Consider the following 18573-nt stretch of genomic DNA (forward strand, 5'->3'; position numbering starts at 1 on the left):
GCGGAGTCTGTAACCTGAAGCGTATGTAACCTGAAGCATATGTAACCCGAGGTACCACTGTACTGTAAACTGCCTTATGATCCTTGGATGAAAGATGGTACAGAAATTTAATAAACAGATAATTAAATATCAATTAATCTGTGTTTGACCATACATTTGTCTTGCTCACAGTTTACACATAAACAGTAAGAAGGAGACAGCCACACCGAAGCAACCTTTTCATTTTTGGCAGCAGTTCCTTCATCCAGGCAGACTGACAAGAGTCTGTCATGACCTGGAATACAAAAGAGCTGGGAGAAAGCTATGAAGCTGAGAGAGTGAATTGACTATATCCAAACCAGCCAGAATAGCTTTCAAATGAAGAGCAGCAGTGCGTCTAGGCATGCCAAATATAAATCGAAGAAAGTAGGACTGAAGTTGTCCTAGAGGGAGATTTAAAATATGGAAACCAAGCAGGTACTCCAAAAAGAATCTGGGATGCAATTTCAGCTTTAAAAACACAAGAGGCCACTGGGATAGATCTGCCACCTTTTGCATAACGAAGCAAACAATTGTGCTCACACTCTGCTCTGCATTGGCTCTTGGCAGTTTCCGCTGTTGCTGCATCCGAAAGGCTCATGAAACAAAATGACTGAATTCTTTTATGAGACAACTTCATTGACTACAGTGGTGCCTTGGGTTACAGACGCTTCAGGTTACATACGCTTCAGGTTACAGACTCTGCTAACCCAGAAATAGTACCTCAGGTTAAGAACTTTGCTTCAGGATGAGATCAGAAATCGTGCGGAGGCAGCAGGAGGCCCCATTAGCTAAAGTGGTGCTTCAGGTTAAGAACAGTTTTGTTGAGTTGTGGGCGAACATATCAGACGACACAGCGATTCTTCCAAAGCAGCTCTTTATTTGTAAGCTGGAACAGAACTGACTGAGGAGCTCAGTCAGCCTGCTTATATAGAGCTCCAGAACAATGTAACTGTTGCCATTTTCTAAAACTATCCTCCAATCACTGAACGTCACTTTCGACCCTTCATTTGCATAACTATCTACAGTATCCCCCTGCTGGCCCAGGGTGAGAACTTCAGTACATAACAAGTTTCAGGTTAAGAACAGACCTCCGGAACAAATTAAGTACTTAACCCGAGGTACCACTGTATAGTTATCGGGACTCATCTGAGTATCTGACATGGTTTTGGGTGTATAAGGATTGTTGTGAGGATAAAAAGAGGTGGGGGGGGACTGCATGTTTGTCAACTTGAGCTCCTTTAAGGAAAGGTGCAATATAAACATAATGAGAAAAATAAAAATAAAACTTAAGGGGCAATTCAAATCCCTGGGGCTTAAAAGAACAAGGCACCCATATAATCCCTGCTGCTCACAAGGGCCTTGAGGGAAGTGGGGGGGGGCAGCCTCTTCAATACACCACATCCTATGCTAGCATAGCAAATAAACTTAAAATTTGCCGTCACATGACACTCAGAAATTCAGCTGATCCTAAAATCGTGATATGGAATTATGAAAACACCGATTATAAGAGGCAGGACTATGATGATGTGGAAAATGCATTGGAATTCAGACCGTGGGAAGTCAAAAAAATTAAGATTGCAATTTGGAAGACAATTGGACTTTTTTATTTTAGTTTTTTAGTTTTATTGGATTTGATCTGATATGTTAATTGGATGTTCTTATTGAAAATTAATAAATGTTTAAAAGAAAGAAAGAAAGAAATTCAGTGGATCCTCTGCCAACTCAGCTCTGAACCCTATTTTGGGGGATTTGTGCTATCACTACCAAGGATGCTGCAGGCAGAAGTTTCTGCCCACCAGCCATTTCAGAGGGTGCAATGGGGCAGAAGTCCCTCCCTGACAGAAGCTGGTGGGTCCAGGAAGGGATTGACAGTGGATTACCTGCACCCCATCCAACCTCTGTCCAGCACAGGGCATTATGGACTTCTTTGTTATCAATTTTTTATATATATACTACTCTATGATTCTATGACTTCTATATATAAATAATTTATAAAAGTCAAATTAATAAATTAGATAAAGTTCCTTGAACACCCCCTGCCCCCACAAATATCCTTTAATTTGTTTTCCAAACTTTTAAAAATTACAGTGGCCATAGCATTTTGTGATTATACCACTTAGCCTTAGCGATTATAACTATATTGCTGGTGAGGCTGCAAAGTGTTTTAGTTCAAAGAGTGTCTTATTCTTATTTGGAAAACATGTAGCCAGGATGCAGAGAGAGGCTGTGGAAACAGTAAACATCAGAAGGCTTCTCACAAAGATAATTAGAAATATTGAACTTGAGCTTTAAGAAACACCAAAACCAATTATATGTGTGGATTTATTCTGCATATACTCCCCAAGGACAACTAATTATACCATACCACACAATCAATACCTGTCAAGAGTAATTAAAAAGGATGATTTTCTAATTACCAATTACAGATAACAAGAGAGCAGTCCATGGCTTCATCCATTTAATGGGAAGCAAGAATCACTGCATGTTCCAATTAATGTATTTCTGCCCCCGTGTACTAAAATTTCAAAGCATGTTCTATTCTTCTATTTCAGGACAAAGAAAAGTCTAAAACAAAATTACTATTCGCACCAAACAGGAAGTTGTTCCTTCATTAAAGTTCCAGGCAAAACTCTTCACTCCTCCACAATAAAGGAAATAAACCCAAAGAGAATTATAGCTAACTGCCACAATAAAATTCTTCTACTGCAGTGGTTAAGACCAGATAGATAACAGCAAATTAAGACCAGATAGATAACTGCTAGTGGTACCACGGATAGTGGTTAAGACCAGATAGATAACTGCTAACTAACATGGCATCCCATGTCTCCTCCTCCTTCTTTGGCGACCACTCGTAGTCAAGTAAGATTGTCTTCCATGAACACAGTCTTAACAGCGAGTCCATAAGTGACTGTGGAGGCCATTTCTGGATCCACACATCCTTCCACAGTGGAGACATAGGTTTCCGGGCAGGAGTTGATCAAGGTGAGGGTTTGCCAAACATGCCTTCTTCTTAGCTTGTTTCTCCCTTTTCTCCTGAGTTCGAGTGTCTTCAAAGTCCACGACACCTTTGGTAAAGGCTGTTCTCCAGTTGGAGTGCTCACAAGCCAGTGGTTCCCAGTTGTTGGTGTTTATACTACAGTCTTTTAGATTTGCCTTGAGAGAGTCTTTAAACCTCTTTTGTTGACCACCAACATTACGCTTTCCATTTTAAAGTTTGAAATCGAGTACAGTGGTACCTTGGGATGCGAACGAGATCAGTTCCAGAGCCCTGTTCGCATCCCGAACAGAATGTAAGACGCGACAGCTTGTCTGCGCGTGTGTGGGTCCCGTTTCGCCGCTTCCACACATGCGTGTGATGTCATTTTGACTGTCTGCGCATGTGCGAGCAGTGAAACCTGGAAGTAACACACTTCGTTACTTCCGGGTCGCCGCAGAGCGCAACCCAAAAGCGCACAACCTGAAGCGTATTTATCCTGAGGTATGACTGTGCATAGTTGCTTTGGCAGACGATAATCAGGCATCCAAACAACATGACCAGTCCAAAGAAATTGATGTTGAAGAATCATTGCTTTGACGCTGGTGATCTTTGCTTCTTTCAGTACACTGCAACTAGTTCGCCTGTCTTCCCAAGTGATGTTTACATTTTTTCAGAGACACCGTTGATGGAATCTTTCAAGGAGTTTGTCAGGGAACTGCCATCGGAGCATCAGGTGGTGGAGGGGCTCAGGGAGGAAGAAAGAGACTCAACAGCTGAAGCAGGCACCAGCAGGGGGAGGAGTGGTTCTCTGAGGGAATGTGAGCAGGAGGGAGGGCTCAGGGACGCTTCCAGCGAGAACAGTGGCGAGGTATCTGAGTCTCCCATAGGGAGACCTATACCTCGCCGGAAACTGTCACGCCGTGAGTCCAGGAGACGCGTTTCCGTTAAGGAGCTCCTTTGTTGGAAACGCTTCCGCAGACAGCCACTGTCGGACTCTACTAGTGACTAGAGCAGACATGTCTGAGGAGCTCCGTCACACACTGAGGTTTGTGGGATCGCACAAACTCTGAGGGAGCACGTTTTTACGCACAAGCAGCTAATCAATCCCTAACAGCAGTCCGACAGTCTTTGTACGCTGCCTGTGCAAGAGAAAGCATCATGAGCGAACCAACCGGAACCGGAGGAGCTGGAGTTGGGGCTGGTCCAAGCTTGGAAGATAGATACCGAGCGTTGGAGGTCCAACTGGCGCTGCAGACGGCGAGGCTGGAGGAGAGAAGGGCTCAGGATGCAGACAAGAAGGGGAGAGCCACTCAGTTCCCCAGAAAGGTACCAGGATTGGTGCAGAAGTTTGGGGGGGACCCCAAGGATTACCATGCCTTTAGGACAGAGATGCAATATGCACTTAATGTGCAGTTCGATGAATTCCCTGATGAGGAATCACGAGTTGCTTTCGTGATTGGGCATCTTGAAAGGGGGGCGAGAGACTGGGTTCGACCCCTGATGGCAACGCACAATGACGTACTAAAGGACACGATGAAGTTCTTTCGTGCAATGGATATCATGTTTTCCAGCGATATTGAGGAAGGGGTGGTGCGCAGACAGCTAATGGCTTGCAAGCAGGGAAGCCGATCTGTCCGTGAGTACTGGACTGAGTTTACCATGCTGGTTCACAGACTGGGTTGGGATTTATCGGCGGCACCCATTCAGATGCTATTTGAAGAAGGTCTTTCGTCGGCTGTGAAAGACGAGCTGTCACGGAGCCCCAGGGCGGGGTCTATGGATCAGCTGACCAAATCTGCGCTGACCATAGGAGCGCGTCAGGAGGCAAGAGCCTTGGAGAGGCGGGAAGGGAGAGGGGAACGTTGGAAGGAGTTCCGCATTCCAGACATTCCTGAGCCAGCTTTCCCGCCGGCAGAGCCGATGGAAATCGGGACAGCGCGCGCGCGCGCATTTTCAAAACCCAGCGAGGGGGCTAAGAAGGAGGGAAAGGGCGCCCGGAAATGCTATCTCTGCCAACAGCCAGGCCACTTTGCCAGAGTCTGCCCCCAGAGGAAGGAATGGCAAGGGATGGTGGGAGCTGTTGAGGGGGGAGAGCAGGGGGGAACGGAGCAGGTAAAAGCCAACGCCTGGTTGCCACAATCGGGGCACTGCAGCCAGGCCAAAGAGCAGTGAAAGTGCCCGTGCCAGAAGCTCCTCGACCTGCTCTAGTGATTGAAGTGTCGCTAGAGCTGCAAAATGGACACCCCCTAAAAATAAAGGCGCTATTGGACTCAGGCAGCTCCTGCAATTTTATGAGCAAGGAGTTTGCTGCTGAACACCAGATACAGACTATCCCTTTAAGCAACCCCCTGCAGGTGACCACGATTGATGGCAGGGAGTTGTTGGGAGGAGGAGTCAGCTTGCAGACGGTCCCAATGATCATGAGGGTGGCAAGGCACACAGAACTGATAGCGTTTAATGTGGCCACCTTGGGAGGCGCTCCCATTATTTTGGGGATGAGCTGGCTAGCGCTACATGATCCGCTGGTGGGCTGGCATCAAAGAGTGGTTTCCTTTGGTTCAGCACATTGCTTAGAACACTGCAAAGGGGAAAAGGGTTCAGCAGGGACCCAAGCCACCCTAGCAGGGACTGAAGTAATGGAGAAGGTGAAGGTACCACCGCAGTATGCAGATCTCAGCGACGTGTTCAGCGAGAAGGAAGCTGACCAACTACCCCCGCATAGGCCCTTTGATTGCCAGATCAATTTACTCCCTGGAGCACAGCTTCCTGTGGGCAAGTTGTATGCCATGTCAGACAGGGAAATGCAGGAGTTGCGAGAGTTTATTGACAAGAACCTGAAGAGAGGCTTCATCAGAGAGTCCAAAGCAGCGGGGGGTAGCCCAGTGTTTTTTGTGGACAAGAAAAACGCGGACAAGCCGAGACTTGTATGTGACTTTAGGAGGTTGAACGCAGTGACGGAACCAGTGGCGTTCCCTATGCCCAGGATTGATGATATTTTGACCAGGGTGCGGAAGGGAAAGATTTTTACAAAGCTGGATCTAAGGGGGGCGTACAACCTGATACGCATAAGGAAAGGAGATGAATGGAAAACCACCATGTTTACCCCTTTGGGGGCATTTGAATATCTCGTTATGCCATTTGGATTACAAGCAGGCTCCGCGTGCTTTCAATCTTTTATGAACCATGTACTGGGCCCTTTGCTCTACAAGAATTGCGTTGCTTTCCTAGATGATGTGTTGGTGTATTCGGAGAATGAGGAGCAACATGTGAGAGACGTCAGAGAAGTGTTGAGCAGACTGCAAGCCAACAGGCTGTGGGTGAAACTGGAGAAGTGTCAGTTTCATACCAAGGAGGTGGAATTCCTGGGGTACCGCCTGTCAGACAAGGGATTGGCCATGGATCCCGGCAAGGTGCAGGCGGTGCTGGACTGGAAAACACCCAAAACCAAGAAGGATGTGCAGAGGTTCCTAGGGTTTGGAAACTTTTATCGTAAGTTCATCCGCAACTTCGCCCATCTGACGGCGCCCATTACTGACTGTCTCAGCAGTAAAAAGAAGTTTGTATGGACGGCGGAGGCGGAGCGAGCGTTTGAGGAGCTGAAAAGGGCCTTCGCCTCTGAAGAACAACTTCTGCATGTGGATTTACAAAAAAAGCTAAGGGTCGAAACAGACGCGTCTGACAGAGCCATAGGGGCGGTGCTTCTTCTGCAGCCGGGAAAGGAGGAGTCAGAGTGGCGACCGTGTGCCTTCTTTTCGCGAAAGCTGAACAAATCCGAGAGGAACTACACGGTGTACGACCGAGAACTTCTTGCGATTCATGAGGCGTTCCGGAGATGGAGGCATCTGCTAATTGGTGCACAACATAAGGTGCAAGTGTGCACGGACCATAAAAATCTAGAGTATTGGAGAACTGCGCGAGTGCTCAACCAAAGGCAGTTGAGATGGGCCCAGGAGTTCTCCAAATTTAACTTTGAGATTTGTTACGTGCCAGGCCCAGAGAATGTTAGGGCGGACGCTCTCTCACGCAAACCTGAATATTTGGAGGGGGAGGGAGCACCTGAAGAAACCCATATCATCCCAGAGGATCGCTGGGTGTGTGGGGCGACTTTGGTGGGGCAAAGGGAATTGGTAGAGGGGACGGTGCTTGATGCATACGCCCAGGACAAACTCAGGGGTCTCAGGAGGGAGGAAGACAAACCCGGTGGTTTTGAGGAGAGAAATGGGGCATTGTATTACAAGGGAGCGTTATATATACCCGAAGGGGAATTGAGGGAGAAGGTACTCAAGCAGTTGCACGATAGCCCCACAGCAGGGCATTTTGGGCAACACAAGACCATGTGGCTGGTTACCAGGGAATTTTGGTGGCCCAAGGTCAGGGAAGATGTGCGGGAGTATGTGAGAGGGTGTGAACAATGCCAAAGAGCCAAGGGGGAGAGGCGGGCGCCGGCTGGTTTATTAGAACCACTGCCCACACCTGAAAGACCGTGGGAAGCAGTGGCAATAGACTTCATGACTGATCTGCCAAGGTCTAGAGGGAAAACAGCCATCATGGTGGTGGTAGACCTGTTAACTAAAATGGCCCACTTTATAGCCTGCTCACATGCGGTCACAGCAGAAGAAACAGCCAAATTGTTTGTAGAGAATGTGTTTCGGCTGCATGGCGCCCCCTTGAGGGTGGTTTCAGACCGGGGAAAACAATTTACTTCCCGGTTCTGGAGGAAGCTCATGAGCTTACTGCATGTAGAGGTTAATTTCTCAACGGCCCGTCATCCAGAAACCAACGGGCAGGCGGAAAGAGCAAATGGGGTTCTCCAGCAATATTTGAGGTGTTACGTTAATGACAGAGAGAATGATTGGGTGGAGAAGCTGGCGTTGGCAGAATTTGCCTACAACAATGCAGAGAACGTGTCCACGGGGATGAGCCCCTTTTTGGCTAATCACGGGTGCCATCCCAGAGCCTTCCCAGGGGGGGAGGGGGAGAACTGGAGCGTTCCAGCTGCAGAACAGTTCGTTGAAGAAATGGAAGCGATTCATCGCCAGCTCCAACTCAACTTAAACAGGGCTAAGGAGGAATATAAGAGGCAGGCAGACAAAAACAGAAGGGAAGGTGAAAGCATTAGGGTGGGGGACCAGGTGTGGCTGTCAACCCAAGGGTTGCCATTCAAAGGAGGTTGTAAGAAGTTAAGACCCAAAAGGCTGGGTCCGTTTGAAGTTATGCAACAGGTCAACCCAGTGGCTTTCAGACTCCGGTTACCGAACCACATGAAGCTGCACCCAGTTTTTCACAGGTCGTTGCTGTCACCGTATAGAGGAGACAGTGAAGGGAGGGTCACTAGGGGACCAGCAATGGAGGAGAAGGAACACAGCTACCATGTAGCGGAGATCCTTGATTCCAGGTGGAAGGGAGATCAAGTAGAGTATTTGGTAATGTGGGAAGGGGAACCGGAGTCGGAAAACACCTGGGTTAGGGCAGAGGATGTCAATGACGAAGTTTTAATAGAGACTTTTCATCAGAGGTTCCCACGTAAACCTCAGCCTGTAGCGAGGTTCCGAAGGGAATACTTTGCCACCACCGACGAGGAAGAGGAGTTGGAGGGGTTCCCAGATTCTGAAGAGGAAGAGGATTCAGCGAGCCAGGACGACGATCGATGGAGGGAGTTGTTCGAGACATCTGAAGATGAGGAAGATTCTTTTCGGGGTTTTAGCCCTTCACCTCCCAGGGGGGAGGTAATGGGAGGGGGTGAGGGGGGCCCTGGAGGGGAGGTGGATGTCAGGGAACTGCCATCGGAGCATCAGGTGGTGGAGGGGCTCAGGGAGGAAGAAAGAGACTCAACAGCTGAAGCAGGCACCAGCAGGGGGAGGAGTGGTTCTCTGAGGGAATGTGAGCAGGAGGGAGGGCTCAGGGACGCTTCCAGCGAGAACAGTGGCGAGGTATCTGAGTCTCCCATAGGGAGACCTATACCTCGCCGGAAACTGTCACGCCGTGAGTCCAGGAGACGCGTTTCCGTTAAGGAGCTCCTTTGTTGGAAACGCTTCCGCAGACAGCCACTGTCGGACTCTACTAGTGACTAGAGCAGACATGTCTGAGGAGCTCCGTCACACACTGAGGTTTGTGGGATCGCACAAACTCTGAGGGAGCACGTTTTTACGCACAAGCAGCTAATCAATCCCTAACAGAGTTGCAGATGGCGTTTATAAGTGGACCATGTTTCACAAGCGTACATGTAGGACATGTGTAGCTTTGCCTGGCTTGTTCCCCTGTCAAAAAGAACCCAAACCCCTTCTCCTGCTACACTGGGGCTGGCTTCATACGTTTCAAAATGAATGTGGTGCCAAGGTGGCATAGTGGTTCAGGTATCAGACTGGGAGACCAGGGTTCAAATCCTCTCTCAGTCATGAAGCTGAGTAGATCCCTTGGGTCAGCCACCAACGACTGGCCTATCCTACACCACAGGGTTGTTGTGAGGATAATATGGAGACAGCTCTTTGGAACAAAGGTGAGATATAGATACAAGCAAGCAAGCAAGTTGGCGATCGATTGATCAATCAATCAATCAATCAATAAAGTGTGTCTGTATATTGCATGTACCTATTAGGATATGTTGTTTCGCATATACTGTATGTGCAGGCAACAGGGACCCCTGACCAATTTTATGCACTCATAAGGGAAGCAAAGGGGAAAGAGAGATAAATAATTAGCACTTTTCCATGTTTCGGAAAATGCTGCGCAAATACAGAGTAATTCCCATGGTGCACCTGTTTTAATATCTTACCATTAAACAATTAATCAAAATATTTATACCCTGCCTTTCCCCCTGTACACATAGGACCTCCAGCACAGACCACAATTATAACTGATACAATGAAACAATAAAAAACAGCATATAAATAAAGAGCAAAGTAAAATGACAGCAGATAAAAGAGCACAGAAGCCGTGGGTAACATGAAACAAACAGGGGAGAGAGAGAGAAATAAGAGTATAGCTTTGTTTTAGCACCTGAAAATCAGCAGGGAGGGAACTAAGTGAACTGCCTGGGCTAGTGAGCTCTGCTGACAAGGTGCTACCACCAAGAAGACCTTATTTCATGAGACCACTGGCCAACAAGGACAAGTGATTCCAAACATAGGTTCTGGTCAACTGCAGCATTCTGTACCGGCTAAAATGTCTCAACACTTTTCAAAAGTGCCCTTCACAGAGTGTGTTGTTTCTGTTCAGCTTGGACGTGACCAAGTCTCTGGAATACCCACGGTCTTCATAATGAGTCGAGAATGTTTCTGGGGTCTTGTGAACAGTTGCATTCTAGAAGCAACAATTTGTTTAACTAATGCACTGAAGGACTTTTAAATGGATTTTTTTTGGCTGAGATTGTCAAAACGAATTCCAAGGAAACACGAGCCAAGGGTCTGGTGCTGAAGATCCAACTTCCTTTCATCAGGGAATTCCTTGTACAAAGCCTTACTAAACTTTGGTTACTATTAGATGCATTTTCTTCTTCCCTTCAGGTATTTTGTGTTAAGTACATCGCATAGACTTTAAGTACCATCAGCGTGAGACACAAAAAGTTTGGAATTTGTATATAATAAATTGATGAGAAGATGGCAATCCATAAACTACAGTGGTACCTCTCAAGACGAATGCCTCGCAAGACGAAAAACGCGCAAGACGAAAGAGTTTTCTGTTTTTTTAGTTGTTCCGCAAGACGAATTTCCCTATGGGCTTGCTTCGCAAGACGAAATGTCTTGCGAGTTCTTGCGAGTTTGTTTCCTTTTTCTTAAAGCCGCTAAGCCGTTAATAGCCACTAAGCCACTAAGCCGCTAATAGCCGCTAAGCCGCTAATAGCCGTGCTTCGCAAGACGAAAAAACCGCAAGACGAAGAGACTCGTGGAACGGATTAATTTCGTCTTGCGAGGCACCACTGTACCTTAGGTAGCTGATGTGCTAGGTATGCTATCCTACATAGTTTGTGGGTTCTGATCAAAATAAGTCAAGCAATCTTCACCTGTATAACATCCAAGATGTGAAATTTTCCAGGGATGGTACATTTATAGGCTGCATGTGCATTCATCAGCCAGCTGGGGCCCGGAAAAAGACAGCTACACAGCTCGAGTCATTAATTTGGGAGTCTATACCAAGGTCTGCTGAAGGCAGTGGGAGTTCTTCCATTGGCTTCAGTGCATTTTGGATTAGAGCTTGAGTATCTGTAATGAATATTTGAGTATCTCCTGATCTTCAAACTACACACTACAGTGACTTCCCAAAAAGCCTCTGTTATTGTCAGGTGGCTGTTGTGGTTGCTTGAGAGTAACCGGGCAGGACTCCAACCTCTGTTTTACAGGCTTTGTTTTGGTGCAAACTATTTACAGTGAAGAGCCCCAAAGCTCATGTCTGGCTCAATCGCTAGCAGAATCCGGGAGTGGTCCTTTTTTGGACCTCACCCAACATAAGAGTTTTGTTACCCCCAACTGTCTCCACCCCTCTCTGCGCCTCAGACTACTACGCAGGATGGGCGATGGCAAGGGCGTGTTTCCCTCCTGACCGGCTTGCCCAGAAGCTGTGTTAAGGCTCCCATCAGCATCCTCTGGTCCTTGCACCTCTTCCCCCTGGAGATGGGTCTTTCCTCCTCCCCGGAGGAGGAACTGCTTCACAACATTTTCAGAGGCTCCCTTCTGTTTCTCGCCTCTGAGCCGATGGCAGTTCCCTGGCAGTTATGATGATGACGGCAATGATCAACAGGTGCAAAAATAAAATAAAATGATCCATTCAGATCCCCATTTCAACACTTGTTTTGATTTAATAAAATCAGGAAAATATAAAACCATGGAGAATATAAAACCATGGAGAGACCTGGTCTGAACAAAGACATTGGATTCTTAACTCATTATACATGACTAAGCCATTTTTCACCTTCTCACCCCTTGCCTTTTCCTGTAAGACCTATTGCAGTCGTTAAGAGTCGTCAACAGGCTCATCTCAGCTACCTGCCAATCTCCCATTCCCACCACCCTTCTGAGTAATACCCCTCCCCACCTTCTCACTATATAGAAGGATCTGGCAACTTCTGTTTCAGTGTATCTGAAGAAGTGTGCATGCACACGAAAGCTCATACCAAGAACTAACTTAGTTGGTCTTTAAGGTGCTACTGGAAGGAATTTTTTTATTAGGAAAATATAAAGCTATCCATGGTTGTTTTTTTAAAAACTGGGCTAGTAAAAATTTTCAGCTTATGCCAGCTGCTATAAAACTTCAGATTCAAGCAATTTCTGTTGGTGAGTGTTTGTATATGGGGCACCTTGAGTTGGTTCTTTGAACCAAAAATCACGGAAGTTTTCATACCCCTGAACTCTACACACCAGGGCAGTCACAAACAACTTACACTGTCACTATAAACAGCATAATTTTTCTAGAAAAAGAGGTGCCAGAACTCACCATGAATCCCTTATTCTCTTAAAATGGCAATGGCACCCACCTGAGAGGTGCCAGAACTGAGTTTCAGCAGCTTCCAGCTGAAAGCTATATTGTACCGCATATAGCTAACAAGAGACACGGGTGGTGCTGTGGTCTAAACAACTGAGCCTCTTGGGCTTGCCGATAGGAAAGCCAGTGGTTTGAATCCACGTGACAGGGTGAGCTCCCATTGCTCTGTCCCAGTTCCTGCCAACCTAGCCATTCGAAAGCACGCCAGTGCAAGTAGATAAACAGGTACCACTGCGGCGGGAAGGTAAACAGCATTTCCGTCACGGTCCTCCGTGCACCAGTAGCGGATTAGTCATGCTGGCCACATGACCCAAAAAGCTGTCTGTGGACAAATGTCGGCTTCCTCAGCCTGAAGTGAGATGAGCGCCACACCCCATAGCCACCTTTGACTGGACTTAACCATCCAGGGGGTCATTTACCTTCTACCTTTATAAGTCAAGTGATCTGGGTTGTCACCAATATATGGATGACACCCAGTTCTTTCACTCCTTCTGAACAAATGTAGGTGAGACAATGGGTATTATGAATCAGTACCAATAAGCTGAGATTCAACCCAGGCGAGGGAGAGTGAGTTCCATTGCACAACTGAGTAGTGTTCAATATGTTTTGTAGGTGTTGCACTTCCAGGTTCATATAGGGTACGGACTCCTTTTACAGTTGCCGTATTTCTAAAAGTAAAAACCAGGACACTCCCAAAGTTGTTGAGCTTCTTTTTACAAAAACACCAAAACAACAACAACACATGATTTTTCAACTGACTCGCCTAAGATCCAGGACAAAGTGCCGCCTTTCGGAAATTTCCCCGGGTGTCAATCCTGTCTTTGAAATCCTGGTAATGTCCGGGAAAATCTGGACGTATGGCAGCCCTATATTTGATCCAGCTCTTCCTAGAGGCATAGGTAGCCTCTGTGGCTTGGAGCATTTCTCATCAGGTTAGGCAGATAAATTAGTAGGGACCCACGCCGGAGAAAAATAGCCTTGCTACTGTTATCCATGTTCTGGCATTCTCTAGTTTGGATCATTGCAATGCATTGCATGTGAGACTACACCAAAGTATTAGACCAGTATTTTGATGTCTGCAGTGGCTTCCAGTCCATTTCCAGGCCTACTTCAAAGTGCTTGCATGGCCAAAACTGGCCTGGGGCAAGATTGCTTGAAGGAGATACAGTAGACCTCTCTGGACCTCAATATTATCTTCTGTGGCTGTTCTCTGGGTGCTTCTACCAAAAGAGGGGTGGCAGGTGGCTATGAGAGAGAGGACATTCTCTGTGGTGGCTCTCTGGTTGTGGAAAGCCCTTCCTTGGAGAGGTTTGCATGGAAATGTCTTTATGGTCTTTTTTGCACTAGGTATTTCCATTTGAAAACATTCCAGAGCTTTGTAGAGCCATTGTATAGATGCCATGTTCTGCTGCTGATTTTACCCTGGTTTTATTTTGTGGGTGGTTTAGTTTTGTTGTTGGAGTTTGTGTTTATTATGCATGTTGATTTTTTTTTACTTGTAAATTGCTGAGAGGTTATTTGTTATTGGGCAGTGTATAACAAACAAGCAAGGAGTGACAGATGTTTAACTCTCCCATTGAAACCAACAGAGCATTATCAGTGGATGGTGCAAATGGCAGAAAGTTCGCTTTTCCGTTTGAAGGAAAAGCTCCTTCATGCGTTGTCATTTTGCCCACAATGAACTTGCTTTTCCATCTGGTGAGATTTTTCAGCTGCTTATGAATGTAGTCATCACTGCACACATCTAACAGCGGTCTGAAATAGAAACCTGCCTTTTGATCGCTGATGAGTATTTGGAGTCCTCTCATGTCACACTTTTTAAAGCCCATGCAAATCAATACACAATTTCAAACTGCCTCCAGGCGTGTCTCACACGCGCTTTCCATCCCTTTCAGTAGGTCTGGGGACTGATACCAACAATCACCTTGAACTTCATTTTAACTCCCCCCCCCCCGCAACCTCCGTATCAGTAAAGATAATTGCATTTCATAAAATGATGGAATCTAAGGCTAACTCAGTTGCAATTTCCTCCTCTGCTACTGAAAGTCCTTCTTTGCACTATGTTAAAGCATAACACGAAGACTAATAATTCAGCTGAGTATGTTATCACTCCACTTTCTGGTTCTTAATCCATTCTGCATCAATGAAGAGCATCTTACCAACTGCTTCTATGGGTGATTAAAAAATAACCTTAAAATCTAGTTCTGGTCTCTCCTCACTTTCTGAGCACAATTTTTTTTTTTTTTACATCAATTCCAGTGGAAGGTTTTGATTGTAACTCAACTTTAGCCCTCCTTTTAATACAGAAAATATGAAAATATGACTCCTTCAGATATACTGGTTATCTTTAAAACAAACAAACAACTAGCTTCAGGTTTGTAGCCAGCACGCCTTCTAATTCCAAGACTTTAAACAGGGGAATTCCAAAAAGAAATCTTAACCACCCCGCAACAACATTGAATATACTCAGGACAACTTCAAAGACAGACAGAGGTAAACCTTGAGCCAGGTTCAGATAAATGTTGATATGCCTGGGTTCTGTATTAGTTTAATTTCTCATTCGGAATATGTGAAATGAACCTATCAAAGGAACCAGGAGAAATTTCTAAAAGTGGAGAAGATGGATCAGCGTTTCCTGATTATCTCCCAAGATGGGGGTTAGCAGCAGCAGCAGCTGGAGTGCTTACGCTACTTTTCCTAATGTGTGCACAGCAAACAGTTTCACCCTCCTATCCATTTGTTGTGAAGATAAATAGATGATGCACCCAATGAATTTCTAGAACTATTTATTGTGGATATTTAACTCTGCTGCCTGTTTCCATCCCTCCACCTGCCAACCTCCCATAGATTTATCCACACCATAGAACATGGGTGTAGCCGGGGGGTGGCAGATGCCCCCCCATATCAAGTAAAACAATAGAAAAACTTAACTAACTTACCAATCACGTCGGTTCTGCCCCCCCAAAGTCCTGCTCCCCTAACAAAAATCCTAGCTATGCCAATGTCATAGAACAGCATGACCCCACAAGTCCCTTAATTTTCTTGATATGGTCTAGGTGCCACAGTATCACAGAAGTTAAGCCCCTAATTAATCTATCTACATACCCATACACACACCCTTAAATATCCTTGTCTACTTAGAACAGAGTCCAAACCCAAGAGGAGGAGAAAATAAACAGAGACAGTCTAACCAATTCATCTGTCTTTGTTTTTAGCGCACTGAAGTGATGCTCTAACCCAAGGATAGCTAAGTGCTGTGCCCTCTAGCTTTGTTGGACTTCAATTCCCATCGGCCCCAGCCCACAGAACATGGTCAGGGATGGTGGGAACTGTAGTCCAACATCTACAGGACTTTGCCTTCTCACCTTACAGCAGAGAGAAAAGTCCTAAGGTACTTACATGTTTGTATTAGCAGTAGACGTCAGCCATTCTCCAGCCAAGCCAATGATATCAAGCCCTGTAGAAAGCTGGTTGAAAAAGCGAGGGTGACCTAGAAAAACAAATGACACCATCTAAAGGAAACATGCATATTATCTATGCTTCTGCATTGCTTCTGGTTCCCTGAGGTTTCACATTCTTTTATCAGTAGCCCCCCAAAAATGATTTTGCAAAATGTGTTGCATAAAGTTATGCCTTCAAATTAGAAATGCTACTGCTTGTTATTACTATTTACAAGAAGGAAACATGTTTATAATTTAGGTAGGTGGGAAATGGGAAATGCAATAGTTAACTCCATGCATTCATCTACTCCTTTTCAGAGAAGTGTATTAATCTAGAATGCACCAGCATTTGATTTTTATGCATTAAAGTTAAGTCTCAATAAATAGGGATGGATCTGTGGATCAGGTTGCTTATTGTATAGTAATTACTGTATTTCTTAACCTCTGCTCTTCTTTAAGACTGAAATCCCATTCCACTAATCTTGGAATAAGCACCATTATATTCAATGAAACTTACTTCCAAGTAGACATGCATAGGGTTACATTTGTAGCCCTACAGGCAATGAATCACAAAGAGGTAGAAGCAACTCTGGGATGCCTCATTTTATATTTTGACTGCAGTTCTATAAATATTTTAATTATTGTATATTTTCTATTATTACCAATGAATTCAAAAATATAGCAGACACCTGTCAGAGCATCCCTTCCCTCTAGCGTCCTATTAGGAAAACATAATTTCGAGACCTTCCATTCAGGGTGGCTGATTGCATATTTATTTAGCAGCTGATTAAAAGACTGCCAACCCCTTTCTTATAGCCAGATCACGGAAGCAAAGAGACCCGTGATCCTGACCCACAATTTAAGGAGCATCTTTTGTTTCCTATTTTCAACCAATGAGCTTTATTCAAGTGACCTTCAGAAAGAAAGTTAGTTTTTAAAAAGTATCGGTTTTGAGAGTGAGAGACAGAAGGTAATTCAGAAAACGTATTTCATGCAAAACCATGCTGACAACCTAATGGCTTGTTCTGACACAAGTTCATAAAGCTGCCTGGTGCCCAGTAGCAGAGAAGAACACTGTCAGATCATATTAGGACTCACATTAAGGTTTGATGCACACACTCAAAAGGCCCTAGAAAAATCTAAATCTAATCACTGAACTATTTTTTCATGACTTCAGTGAAAACAGGTATTCAGCGGCCACATCACCCCTCCGTACTAGCAAGACTTAACCCAAACCTGTTCATTCTGTAAGTACTGCAAAATTAAATCCTTCATACTGTGATTAAAACAAAAAAAGAACAACTGGATTCAACTAGCAAGACATAATGTTTACTCCAAGGAAATCAACATGAGGTAGAAGAGAAGAAGAAGAAGAGTTTGGATTTGATATCCTGCTTTATCACTACCCGAAGGAGTCTCAAAGCGGCTAACATTCTCCTTTCCCTTCCTCCCTCACAACAAACACTCTGTGAGGTAAGTGAGGCTGAGAGACTTCAGAGAAGTGTGACTAGCCCAAGGTCACCCAGCAGCTGCATGTGGAGGAGTGGAGATGCGAACCCGGTTCCCCAGATTACGAGTCTACCGCTCTTAACCACTACACCACACTAGCTCTTAGTCCAAGATGATTTGATGCCCAAGGTTGAAAATCCAACTGGTGTTGCACCATGATGGTAAAAAAGAAAATATGAAAGTAGAAAACTAGTGTCAGGCATGCCCTGAACCCAGCACTCTCCTCCCCACAAATCTGATCGCCTGGGTCACCTGACTTTAAATATGACCTTTGAACTGAGGATGGTAGGCATGTCTGACTGGCACTTATAGAAACACAACAGTTGTCTTTTCAACAACCTGTTATGAAAGCAAAGCACAAGGTCCCAATCCAACTAAAGTTAGTCACACAGAACCAGGGCATTTTTCAGCCAGAACTTACCAGAACTCAGTTCCAGCACCTCTCAAGTGTGCGCCATTGCCATTATAAGAGAACAAGGGAGGTGTTTGTGGTGAGTTCTGGCACCTCTTTTTCCAGAAAAAAGCACTGCACATCACTTCCACTGCAACCAACTGGACTCAGTCACAACTAATCTGTCCTACAGGTACAAGTGCTTGCTGTGAGTTAAAGTATTCTAGGAACCTTGCTGTACAGAACTGTTGTGTGTGACGGAAAACTCGTTTCAGTATCTGAGACAAAACAACTTTTCCCTTTGAACATGTGGCCCTCCCTATGTTCTTGGACTACAACTCCCATAATCCCTGCCTGTTGCTCAACAGCATATGAAAGGTCACACAAGTTATCTATCCCTGCATTAAATAATTGTAAAGGCTGCAACTTTATGCACTCTTCCCTAGGAGTTAAGCCCCATTGAATACAGCGTGATTTAATTCTGAGTAAACGTGTTGGTGAAAGCAGTGGACCACGTAGTATTGTTTTTAAAGGTCCCTGATCTCTCCTTGATCTCTCCCATGACAGAAAAGACAATAACTAATGATTTTAAATGGAAGTATTGATTTTAACCTAAATATTAAGAAATGCTTTCCATCTGCAATGGGGACAAGCCATGGAGGGAGACTGTGGGATGTTCTTTCATGCAGGTAGTCAAGTAAAGTTTGGATAACCATCCTTCTGGGATTTATGTGTATTCATACATAATGCAGTATGAAGCT

At 45.3% G+C, this 18573-nt stretch overlaps 1 protein-coding gene across 4 annotated transcripts in view; it reads right to left on the minus strand.

The window, feature by feature from the left end:
- The window catches only part of GAD1 (glutamate decarboxylase 1), a 63486-nt gene that overhangs the window by 17328 nt on the left and 27585 nt on the right, over positions 1-18573 (minus strand). For all 4 annotated transcript variants that reach the window (XM_081170497.1, XM_081170498.1, XM_081170500.1 and 1 more), the window contains exon 6: positions 15872-15962. In XM_081170497.1, the coding sequence (XP_081026623.1) occupies positions 15872-15962 (91 nt within the window). The remainder of the gene's footprint in view (positions 1-15871; positions 15963-18573) is intronic.

Source organism: Podarcis bocagei, assembly GCF_964188305.1.
Source record: "Podarcis bocagei genome assembly, chromosome: 1".
NCBI classification, from domain to species: Eukaryota; Metazoa; Chordata; class Lepidosauria; order Squamata; family Lacertidae; genus Podarcis; species Podarcis bocagei.